The sequence below is a fragment of the Ambystoma mexicanum genome, chromosome 11 (assembly GCF_040938575.1).
Source record: "Ambystoma mexicanum isolate Mex_15411 chromosome 11, UKY_AmexF1_1, whole genome shotgun sequence".
Classification (NCBI taxonomy): domain Eukaryota; kingdom Metazoa; phylum Chordata; class Amphibia; order Caudata; family Ambystomatidae; genus Ambystoma; species Ambystoma mexicanum.
The window spans coordinates 399,910,133-399,923,099 of NC_090934.1; the positions used below are offsets into that span (position 1 = coordinate 399,910,133).

The 12,967-nt window shown below is 45.0% G+C and overlaps 1 protein-coding gene across 9 annotated transcripts in view; it reads left to right on the forward strand.

Moving 5' to 3' along the window:
• Positions 1–7,634: 7,634 nt before the first annotated feature.
• The window catches only part of PACSIN3 (protein kinase C and casein kinase substrate in neurons 3), a 564,411-nt gene continuing 559,078 nt past the window's right edge, over positions 7,635–12,967 (forward strand). For 2 of the 9 annotated variants that reach the window (XM_069623177.1, XM_069623178.1), the window contains exon 1: positions 7,695–7,756. Coding sequence is in view for 1 of the 9 variants with exons in the window: in XM_069623164.1 (XP_069479265.1) it covers positions 7,923–7,953 (31 nt within the window). In the remaining 8 variants the exon portion in view is untranslated. Of the gene's footprint in view, positions 7,757–7,907; positions 7,954–12,967 lie in introns of those variants that run through there. The other 7 variants (XM_069623167.1, XM_069623169.1, XM_069623170.1 and 4 more) reach the window with 7 other exon arrangements.

The following is a 12,967-nucleotide window of genomic DNA, read 5'->3' on the forward strand; positions in this document are numbered from 1 at the left end:
TACCAGATTGGGTACTATTAACTGTTATACTACTAATGTTCATCTGTGGGTTTTGCAAGGTATCTTGTAGGTCTATCTTCAAGCTAGGTTCCTCAGTATGTATTATTAGGCCCGATACTGGATCGATGACATACCTATCTGACTTTTCATTTTTGGCGGTGTCACTGAGTGGGAGCTCAAGAGAGGTAGAGTCTGTCATAGTACATCTCTCGATGTCTTGGGTCTCTCTCCCCATATGAGGCTCATTTGTTTCTAACTCATTCCACCTCGGCATATAGTTTGATTTCTCTGTTAATTTACTACATTTGTTGCTTGTGTTGTCAATGAAAGGGTGTTTATTAGTTATTAAATTAACAGCGTCTTTTCTACCCCAGATTGCGATTTCTCTACATTCAATCTTTGTACCTATAGTCCTAGCTGGCTTTACCTCATTCATCATATTATCATCATTTGCATCTTGGAGCATTCGAGACAACAGCTTTGTCCCTATACATGGCAGTCGGAATGTTAAATCTTCTACCAATTCAGATCTAATTTCATTTTTTTCCTTATCAGTGATTGAGCTGATATTCACCGGAGCTAGTGTTTCAATTTTGTTGAAAAACTTGGTCATTTTTGCAAGCTTGCACTCAGGTAGCAGTCCTTGTTTTCCTTTGATCTTACTTTTGCATGCTATATTAGGTCTCTTCATATTATCAATCAACTCCCCCTCTGACTTGGCTTTGACACTAAGGGACCGTAATTCCATTTTGTTGCAATTTTATAAAAAATAATAATCCCTGTTTAATTATTCAGTGATCTGCACTGTCTCACAACAAATTCTATGTAACCCTACTCAGCTATATCAATCAGATCTCAATTACGGCCGAAGCACATTCATATTTACCTTATTTGCCTCACGGGATCGCCACTTTGAATCTCATGTCTACTCTGGGCTAGTAAGTTACAGCAGCACACTTCGCGCCGCGCACAGTGAACAGTAAACAGGACTTCTCTGTACTTCCAGCTGCACGCGCAGGGTGCGGTGCCTTCTGGGTATTTATAATGAGATGCCGGCTGCCAGCAGGTGGAGTCACTATTTCGTCAGCACAGGGCATGCTCCAGCAATAATTGGGACATTAACATAAAGGAAGGACTTTAAAATCAACACATTAAAATCTTTCTCGCACAGTGCAGGTCACTCGGAGTACAGCAGTCCCCAGTCCCAACCTATGGCTATTCAACAGACTATATTTCCCAGTCTGCCTCAATCACCCTCCCTCTTTAGCAATCAGTCCTTTGTATTTGCCAAAATAATTACTTTTAAAAGGCCGTAGCGGCCCTGTGTTACAGTGAATGTGCTCCTCCTGCAGTCACGCCGGCACCGTAATTATTCCAATTCCAAGTCTAGAAGAGCGAGGCTCGTAGATTCCTTTGTGACAGTAAAGAGTACTTCTCTGTACTTTCAGGTGCGCACGCAGGGTGCGCTGCCTTCTGGGTATTCATAATGAGATGCCGGCTGCCAGCAGGTGTAGTCACTATTTCGTCAGCACAGGGCGTGCTCCAGTTTTAAAAGGATAGTAGTGGCCCAGTGTTACAGTGAATGCGCTCCTCCTGCAGTCACGCCGGCACCATAATAATTCCAATTCCAAGTCTAGAAGAGCGAAGAGCGAGGCTCGTAGATTCCTTTGTGACAGCAAACATTACTTCTCTGTACTTCCAGGTGCGCATCGTCAATTCACCATCGTCCTCCTCTTACAACACCAATGCCTTTTGGTACGTGTTGTTTCTCATTCTCTTCGGTTGGCTTTCTTGGTCTTTTCAAAAATTCATATGTAACACCAATACTTCTTGTTATTTGTAGTTTCTTACTTACTTTAGTTTGCGCTCTGGGCTTCTTTCAGAATGTATATGTGACACCAATACTTCTTGGTAATGTAGTTTCTCATTTTCTTTAGTTTGCTTTCTTGGCCTCTTTTACAAAGTTCATATATTTTGCCCTCTTGGCATATTCAGAGTTCACATATTTTGATCCCACTTTCTTTTTCGGGATCGCAGTTGCTTTTCTTGCCTTTGATTCCCAATCAACTCACGACATTTCACAGAGACTTACAAATGTGTGATTTCCCCTCTCAGGACCACTCTGTTACTTTGTATCCATTCCTCTTACAATCCAATAATTGTCCTTTCCATTGTGCGTTTTATCAGCATACGCGCAACCTTCAACTTTTGAGTTACAGTTACATTACCTTTCGACACATCCCAGACTTGTGTTGCCTTCGATAACTCACTGGTTGTGTTAATCAGCCTTCTTTCATAAATGCTCTTCATGCTGCAGTCAAGGCCATTTCCAACGCCTCCTTTGTTCCTCTCCAACTCTGTCGTTCACCGGGGAGGGTCGCGGGCTGCTTTCAATTACCTTGAAGGTTTCTTTCTTCTGCTCACTCGGTTTCAGTCTTGGAACATTTACGACATCTCGAAAGTGGGGGATTCTCACCTGGATCTCTCTCGATCTTCATAACTGCAGATCAGCCCCTTGGCCTTCCGATTTCCATCGCCTGGTTGGCATCAGTCCCGAAAGAGCTGTTCCTTCTCGTACCCAGCCACGCTCAGATTGTGCCTGTGCGCGCCATCTCTTATTCGTCTGAGCAGGACTGTTAACAAGTAACAGGTGTATATTGTTAGGATTACGTGTCTGACTCTGCCTGGCCTCATTACAGGGATGGATCCAGTGCAAGTTAGTGGAGGTAACCTGCCTGACCTTATTCCTCAGCTTCCTCGGCTCAGTAGTGTTGCCAATGTAAAGTGGGGAGGAATTATGGGAGCTGTAGTTTCCCATAAAATAAGTAGGGATAGGGGTTAGATGAGTTGTGGAAATAGGAAGATACGATGTACGCAATCAGGTCTTTCTCCCCCACTCGCTGATGACCCCCCTACCCCGGTGATCCTCCCTTGCCTGTCCACCCCCAGGGTTGGGATTCAAAAGTGATGGCCTTTCCCTGGCCACCTAAGTACGGGATCTCTGGGGACTAGGTTGTGAAACACCCTCTGGTTTTTCACAACTATAATAAAAAAGGCATTTGTTGAGCAAACCTCACAACGTGGTCCACCTCACATTTCTGACCCCTCGCACCAGTCACAGGTGCAAACTGCCATTGATACCATAGGGGACATAGATGTGGATGAGGGGAGCGTAATAGGCCCTCAACATAGTCAAAGGACACATACTTATGTCGATTGCAGGGACAGGGTCTTCAAATGGGAGTCTGGAGATACTGAGTCTTGGCTGGCCATGTGACCAATGGTCCCCATGTGAAAGAACCCTTTGAGGTGTACATGGTATTCGGGACCTTGTTCATTCCCACTCGCCCAGCCCCCTTGCAAGTGCACACTTACAGGTGCGAACTGCCATTGATACCGGAGGGGGGATGGATGTGGATGAGGGGAACGTAATAGGCCTGCAACATAGTCAAAGGACACATACATATGTTGATTGCAGGGGCGGGGTCTTCAAAGGGCAGTCTGAAGTCACCAGGTCTGGGGTGGCCACATAGCCAATGTTCCCCATGCGAAAGAACCCTTTGAGGTGTACATGGTTTTCGGCACCCTGTTCGTTCCCACCCCCCTAAGCCCCAGTGCGAGCACACAGTCACAGGTGCGAACTGCCATTAATACCGGAGTGTGGAATCGATTTGGATGGGAGCATAATAGGCCTGGAACATAGTCAAAGGACACATACACATGTCCCGGGAGGATAGTTTAGCGGCAACGTGCGCGCCATGGAAGCAAGACGACACGAAGCAACACTGGTTCGATCCCCGGGTCCGCGCTTATAAACCTCTGGGTGTTTAAGCGCGTTATAAATAAGCAACTAAGACAAAAAAAAAACAATTACACAATTAAAAAAATGAACAATTCCTGTAACAGCGCTTTGATGCCCACGGGCTGTGTGAGCGCCTTAAAAATGCAAAATAAATATGTTGATTGCAGGGACAGGGTCTTCAAAGGGGAGTCTGGAGGCACTGGCTCTGGGGTGGCCATGTGGGCAATGGTCCCCATGTGAAAGATCCCTTTGAATTGTACATGGCAATTGCCACCTTGTTAGTTCCCACCGCCCAGTCACCTTGCGAGCGTACGGTCACAGGTGCGTACTGTCAAGAGGGGGATGGATATGGATGAGGCAAATGCAATATGCCTGGAACCTTGTTAAAGGGCACCGATCTTTCATGATCTTCTTGGTATAGCATGCATTTATAGATATTATATGTTTGGACGTGTTGGTGACTTACAATTTAGTTCTAATAACTTTTCATATTACCTCATTTTTTTAAATGTAGTTTGGTATGGTTGATGTCACTGACAAACTACAAATTGTACTGCTTTTGTTGAGGTAGTGTCTGTATAACTCTCTTGTATTGTCCGGAGTCACTGGGGAATTTCTTACGAATGGCTCAAACCACACAGGCAGGTATTACTCGTCAAATGCGGAATCCCCGTCTTCCGTGAATCCACCATGTAAACGCTCGATAGGCCACAAACCTGTACCATCTGTGTACGACATGTAGAAATAGTTTACCGGAATGAATGCAATAATTGCATTTATTTTCGTTTGCTAAAATATAAGGAATTGTTATGCTTAAAAAAATACCTTTTCGAGCAAAGTACTGATAGTACTTTTGTTTTCAGGTAGGGATGAATTTGAAATGTGAACGCCCATTCTAGCAAAAACACTGTGGAACATACGGAAATATTTGTAACTTTGAAGTGATAAAAAAGTCATTGTTTGCTCATTAAATATAATTTTGAATACTTGAGAATAGAATGTGACATTTTTTCAAATACCAGAAAAATTATTTCATCAGTGATCCATCGAAGTTCTAATGATGTAGAGCAACATAAAATGCTAGCGGTCCCGGTTGCCAAATATATAATGCATCAAGAGGAAACGTACTGATTACTTAGATTACGAGGGCGAACTGTTGGTCGAAGTTTGTGCATAATGACTATCATCATTCGCAACACAGATCTTGTAGGGCAGGCTGCCCTGAAGTCATGCAGCTGGGTAATGCATAGTCGTGGTTTGTCTTCTTTGCCTATGTAGGCCAAACAGCCAGAGTTTTCTCTGCAACTGCAGTTCTCCACCAAAGTTGGCATAACCTCATAACGAGGGCCGGTACACCAGGTGGAAACGTCTTTCATGCAACTGGGATCAGGCTTCGGTGAGTGATCGTCACTGCTTTCATCTGATGCCCCATCATTTTGCCTTCTTTCTCTTTCAATCATTTCCTCTTCTGAATATTTGGGCTGGTACAGATAGGGCTGATATGTTGCCATGGTTCTTGAATATTGAATAAGTATAAAATCAACAGTGAGAAAAATAAAAATGTTTATGTTTGTATCCAGTAACGCAATGAGGTTTTACCTAAAAATGCAATGTAAAAGAAAAATAAGAGAAGAAACGCCCATGTTACAAAAACCCATAGCGCAAAGACAAGAATAATAGGCACAAACTTTGAAATTTCGCATTGACACATAAAAAATAAGCCATGTAAATATATATATTCTATGTATTTGATGTATTAATGTTTATCCATGAATTTTTGTAAAGGATTTAAACAAACCAAACACAAATAAAAAAAATATACATATTTATATAATTGTTATATAGTTTGGTAAAGACATTTGTACATAATATAAAAAATGTTTAAATAAAAAGCAATTACAGAGTTAATTCAATTTAGGTACTCTAAGCACCTGTCCTCCTTATGTTGTACTTGGTAGATAGCTGAACAGAGCAAAAATGTGTCAGGGAGGCTCGGAATGAAATAGACTGACATGAAGGAAAAAGAAACTCCAATTATGTCTGATCAGAAAGGGTTTGTTTATACTTGTCATGAAAGAGGCGTCTTGACATTTGCATGGAGACACGTCAATAGATTGCACACAGAGGACGTTGACATGAGACTTGCATTGGCATTGTGAAAAAGGGCATAAGCGTCTAGCAATGTCAGCTTGAGGGGCGGGTGATTTGAATTACTGCCATGAGAGCGCTTGAAATCAGGGCGATGGATCAATGGCTAAGTTTAGCACAAGATAGCAGTACCCAATCTGTCCGTTTTGCATGTGTGCATGAGAGAAAAACTAATCTAAGATTCATTGGCAAAGGTTTTACGATCAAACGATGTATGCTCAAAAATACTTGCCGGATCGATTGGCCAATAACATTTCTGAGCGAACTTCCCCTTTAATTCTTCTATCCTCTATTCATCTCTTGCTTGTTTGCGTTGGCTCCCATTCCAATTCTTTACACTCAGCCACTTACTTTTCATTGTTTTGTCCATGGACTGGCGCTGCCTTTGCTTATTTGATATTCTCCTGTATGCTCTCTTGGCTCAGCATCTGTTTCTTTCCTCCACCCTCTGGTGTCCAGTCGCGTTTCCCAGCTGCCTCTCTTCTTCCCCTACTATGCATCTGTGTTGGTTCTTCTAACTACATGTTCTGTGCCTTACTTTAAAACGTCTTAACTCTTCCGTTTAATCTTGCCATTTCTAAATATGTTTAAATGGAGAAATGTAATTTTGTTCACTTATAACTGTGCCCTTTTACACGTAAAGCACTTTGACGAAATTGCTACATAAATAAATAAGTAAAAAATTGAAAACACACTCCTGTCAGTTGGTTTATTCAGAGGTTCCCCCATCACGACGTTGGTGTCTCAAGGCTGTGTAGTGGCTCGCGCTGGATTCCTGGGCACGCATTGAAATCTAATTATATAAAAACATTGCCTCCACAGCAAAAATGAAAAGCCGGGGCAAGTGTATACAAGTGCTGCGCGAACCACCACCGCAAGGAGGTTACTAGTGCAAGGAGAGCACCACAGGTACCCTGACCTTGGCCAGGAAGGGGGGGGGGTCAGTGAGCTCTCTGCTTTTATTAGCGTGACTTGGAAGCAGTAGGGAGAGACACTTTCCCCTGCACTATCCTGCATACAAAAACATTCAGGACACTCATTTCCAAACATTCTGCACAACCCGGAAGTCTTTGCAAGCCCAATAGTCCCGATCCATGGCTAGCAAACAGCAGAACTCGAAGCACTGCCACTGAGAGCAAAATAGGTCAAGGCGCACCACCAAAGAAAAAGTGAAAAACAAAATGATCACTACTGGAAAAAGTGTAACATAATGTTCTACTTAAGCAATGTTTGGTTGACTTTCGCTTTAATAATGCACCTTGTGCTGCACCCTCGCGTTGTACCCCAGTGAGAATGAAAGTGCCAGAATGAAGGAGGGACTGGAGTGCGGGCCCAGAATGGGAGAGAATGCTATGTGTGGTTTCTGAGAGGAAGCGTGTCCCGGGAGGCAGGCAGGCAGACTGAGGGGATGAGCCGGAGGGCTCACTTGCTTGAAGATTAGGGATTAGCTGCAGAGCCGGAGGGGAATACGGAGCAGGGGAGGGGCATCCCACTAGGGGTGGTGTTATTCCTTCCGGGGATTCCCCTATCGCTGGGCCTCTGACAGGGAAAGGTTGGGGGGGGATCACGGGACAGCGGGCGGTTCAGAAGGGATGCACGGCTGAAGGCTTCCCCGCCTGGTGGGGCGTGATTTCTACCCCTGGAGTGCAGGGAGCGTGAAGGAAAACAGGTGTCAGCAGCGTTGTAGGGGTGGTTTGGGGGCGGTCCCGGGAAGAGGCGGTCTAGTGGAGGGGGTGTCAGGCTGCGGGCGGGGCAGCTTCTGCGCGGCCTCAGAGAAACGCCGAAGCACCGACACTAGGAGAGGGGGTGAGTACAAGAATTCGTGGTGGGGGCAGGAAGGGGCGACTGTGGCTAGGAAGTGGGAACTCGGGGGCGGGAAACAAAATCCCAGGGGAGAGGTGTGCGAGGCTGAACTGCTCAGGAGTTTGTAGAGGAAAACAAATCCCGGCCCAGCAAGAGAGTGTTGGCACAGATGCAATCGCTGCACTCTCCCCCGTTCTTCGGTTAGTTAAGGAGACGAGGGGGTCTTAACTCTGGGGTGGAGGGGAGGAGTTACACTGTGACAACAAGCTCGCGAAGGACCCCCCAGATGCACAGCAAACACACCGCCGTACACAATATGCTCATACTGGAACCCCCGTGCCGCTGAAGCCCACCGTGCCGCCTACTTAGCAAAATACCACAGATTCGCACTACCACAAGGGAGCACTCCAGTATCACAGCAAGCCCACACCGAGCCCCCGTCTATTTGACAAGTATGGACCTATAACAACACCCTTCTTACTTTGGCAATCCCTGCCTGCCCCACCGGCACCGGGGCAGGCTTGTCATGCACTCCGGTACCACGAAGTGGAACCTCGGTTCAACGACAAAGCAGCCCTGAGCCCACGTCAATAATACATTCTGATAGAGGGTACTATGTGTTGTGTACATGGCCAGACCCAGTTGGCCAGCCTCACTCCGCAGAGACTACCCCGCCAAGCCCCTCGTGTGCCGTGTCCATGTAACAGGTGACCCCTGACACCCCCATAACCAGCTCTCCCCTAACGCGGACGTTTAATTCGATTTGTTTTGTGGCCGTGTCGTAGACCACCGTGACACCTACTGGAGTATTTGACTGTGTGCGTGGGCCGTTACCTTTTGTGTCTGAAAATGGAGTGTCACCACTGCTTGCATAAATGGACGGCCGTTTTAAGGGATTTTTGGGCTTCGGTTTACTTTTGGGAGGGGGGGCGTCAGTTTACTTTTTTGAGAGGGCAGCCCCCCCCCCCATGTGTTTCAGGAACTAAAAAAACCGAGGTGGGCAGTGCAACTCAGGTGGAGGGGCTGTGAGGTGGGACGCTTAGCCACAAGACCACAGGAATCCCATAACATGGAGCCAGTAACATGTTTCCTACGCCCTGTTATACCGGATATGTTTAGTTATCAATTTGTAATTATAAGAGGTGCTTAGCTTTTGATACTTTCCCAGTAATGTAATAGGAACATCTGTTTTCTTGGCGAGTGCTTATTTGCCTTGTGCACTTTCTAAGTTGTGAAAGGCAGGTTGAATGAAATGTGCGTGCTTTACTTTTGGACATGCTTATTTCTGTGACGCCACTTCCCAATGCATGCTTCAGTCATCCCACTTTTTTTGTTTTAAGGACTGGCGCCTTGGGCACATTTACAACTTGGGTGCCACAAGGAAGGTACATGGGGCTGGAGTACAGATGCAGGACACAGGACATTATGTGCAGACGGGGCAGCGAAGTATCCCAGTTTAGGTTCGTAGCATCATAGAAACTTAGTGTTCAAGCTTGGCTGGAAGCAATAGGCGTGCACACGCCCTGGCATGCATAGCCGTGGATACGGATGACCAGCTGCCCGGAAAGTGTGTGCATCTGAGCATGGACTGGGAGATGAGGAGGGCAGCGGTTTTCTAGTGGTGTTGCCATTAGTGAGCAAAGGAACACACTACTTTCTAGTGTGCAGTGTTATCAATGGCAACTCTTACTACAGGTGAAGAAATACTATAGCCAGTTAAACCACGAGTGAGTCTTTATTTAAAGAGCATTCCGTACAAACTAAATGCTTCTTTGGGGCTGATCATTTTAAAATATTCAGATTAAACGAGTTGCACAAGATCACTCGCTTTGGTTAAGAGTTGGAGCTGAGATTTGTGCTCAGTCTGCAATTCCTGTACTTGACCACATCGTTTCCCAGTTCTTGTGTTAAAGCAAGGTGCATTATATGTGATTGTTTGACTTCCAAGAACTAAAATAATACCATTACATATAACAATCCAACATGACCATATCTTTTTTTGAAATACTGTGCAGAAACGTGTTATGCAAACAAGGTTTGTTTCTTGTTCAGTTGTGTTCCCTCGAGGGACGTGTACATGCATCAGAATACAAACTGATGTGTGCCTAAAAAATCTGATGGGTTTGACTACTGTATTTTAAAGCTGTAAATACAGCCCCCCTCTATCTCCTCCCCTGCCAAACACACTTGGCGTGTTATTCATGCTGTGCAGCAGAACTTTTCAAATTGTAAAAAATGCAAAACATTTTGGGTCAGATAAGCAAGATCGTAACATAAACTGGCCAGACACATTTGGTTGGATCCTATCTGTATACAATTCCTTCCACGCAAATTGCCCAATGGAAAAGAAAGCAGGCCATTGGCTAAACAAAACCTCCAAAATGTGAGAAGGAAAGCCTTTTCACAGAAGATGACCAGATAACATCTGATCAGTATCGTTTGGTGGCACACCCGGGATACTAGCCTTAACACTGGTTCCGCAGTCTTGAATTTGGCTACTTAACCACTTCTAACACTTCATGCTCTTGATTGGGGATGGCTTAAAGAACGGAGTTCTAGACCTGCACCAGTAATGCTCTTGATTGGGGATGGCTTTCAGTTTTTACAGCCTTGGTTTAAAGGAACTGAGTTCTAGACCTGCACCAGTAATGCTCTTGATTGGGGACGGCTTTCAGTTTTTACAGCCTTGGTTTAAAGGAACTGAGTTCTAGACCTGCACCAGTAATGCTCTTGATTGGGGACGGCTTTCAGTTTTTACAGCCTTGGTTTAAAGGAACTGAGTTCTAGACCTGCACCAGTAATGCTCTTGATTGGGGACGGCTTTCAGTTTTTACAGCCTTGGTTTAAAGGAACTGAGTTCTAGACCTGCACCAGTAATGCTCTTGATTGGGGACGGCTTTCAGTTTTTACAGCCTTGGTTTAAAGGAACTGAGTTCTAGACCTGCACCAGTAATGCTCTTGATTGGGGACGGCTTTCAGTTTTTACAGCCTTGGTTTAACGGAGCTGAGTTCTAGACCTGCACCAGTAATGCTCTTGATTGGGGACGGCTTTCAGTTTTTACAGCCTTGGTTTAAAGGAACTGAGTTCTAGACCTGCACCAGTAATGCTCTTGATTGGGGACGGCTTTCAGTTTTTACAGCCTTGGTTTAAAGGAACTGAGTTCTAGACCAGCACCAGTAATGCTCTTGATTGGGGATGGCTTTCAGTTTTTACAGCCTTGGTTTAAAGGAACTGAGTTCTAGACCTGCACCATACTGATGCTGATCGTTTTTATAACGCTAGAAGTTTGTTTTATAATGCTATTTCACAGTGGCGTTGCTAGGGCGGGGCCAGGGGGCCCCAGGCCCCTCCCTGAAATCCTGTACCCCCCACCCCCAGAGTGGTGTACCAAGTTGGGGGGAGGGGGGCAGGGAGGGAAAAAAACGGGATATTCTCAGCCTTTTCTCCCCCTGGGTCCTGGCTTACTAAATTCATGACACCGATGTCCAGCTCCTATACAATGGCGGCTTCGCCTGCAGTCTATTCACTACATATCTTCTATGATGACTTGGTCTACTTGCGTTTCAGCATCTGTACAAATATTGAACAGTTGATTTTCTGCAGCACTTCACACACGTGAAATATTCTTTTCACATATGAAAGTTGACTCGATTCTTAACTTCGTCATCAGTTTCTGTAAGATCCATGCATTCTCTTTAGCCATTATTCTCGGGGTATCGCACGTTTTTTGTGACATCACCAGCTTCTCTTTCTGCTCCTTTTTGTTTTCCTTCAGGGAGTTCCTCCCTCAGATTGTTGTTTCTTCGGGGATACATTGGATAGTGTTTTCTCAGGGGATATCTTCTTTTGAATATTCGCTGCGGTATTGGCACAACTGCTCGTGTCAAACATGGCACAATCTCAGGCTTCCAACATATAGGGGGTGGGAGTTCCTGCAGAGCCATGTAACTGCTCCTCTACAAGGACACCTACTCTTTCCAAAAGGGAGAGGTGTCCGCCTCCAGGGCAATGTCCCAACGAACTCTGGGCAGCAGAGGGGCTCCCACGTTCCTCTGCGTCAACAGAGCATGTCAGTGTTAGGCATTACACACTGATGGAAGGGAGCAAGGGGCTCTGTTAGCAGGGACATTTGTACCTTTACAATGGGAGGGCGTCATCAGAAGTGAGAAGGGTGCATAATGTTGCATGCTTTAGGAAATTACTATGGCTTTAAAACCCAAAACCCAAAGGGGATTTGTTAACTACATTAATCTACACGATGCTATTGTGACTGCATGCAGATGTGGGAGAATAAAACTAAAGCCATGCTCTTATTGCTCAAAATGATTCTATGACCATGTATATAGTGTATAGTTTTACTATGAAAGGAATGTGGTTTGCTTCCAAGGCATTGCTATAATTATGTAAGCACATGAAATGCAAAGCAAAACCTTAATAAAAATCTATATTAACTAAACCTGGGAAGATGTGCTCAGTTGCTTAAATTGGCCACATCCTGGTTTCACCATTTAACCAAATGTGTGATCCTGGGCAAATCATTTAATCACAATGCGTCTTATCTGCAGCTCTTTAAGTGATTCACTGTATAGCTTATGTTAATATATCGTGCTGTTATTTAAAAAAAAAAAAAGCCTAATGACTATAGAGTTGCTCCATGTATAATAATAGTGCAATTTAGGTATTTTGCACCACAGTTATTTGCCACTTGGCTTACTTATGGCAACTTATTCTAAAGTCACTTCCATGGTGCCTCCAAGTATCAAAGACTGATGATGCTTCTTGCAATGTCAATTTCTGTGAAGTCATTTCTGTTGGGCAATCCATGTGCAAATTAGGAGGTTTGCATGTATTTTGCCCCAGAGCGCCTAGACAGAGTTCTAATAGATGAGTTGCCGGCATCTGTAATGATTCTAGAGTTTTATTAATTTTGTTGTGTTAAAATGCCATCTGCCACTACTGTTAACAAAAAAGTAGAATGTGGCAGGTGTGGGCGGTTTGGGGCCACAAATGGGACTGTATGGTATTGGGCGCACTGCATTTGGGTAGAAAGTAGCAAGACTTTGTTTGGGGCGCGCACCCCCGCCCCTCCCACTCTTGCAATGCTGGATTACCCCCCCCCCACCTTGGCTACTCTCTCTGCAGAGCTGCCTGGGGTCCACCCGCACAGCACACACACACAGGGTCTCAATGCTGCTGCCGGGGCTGTCTATGGG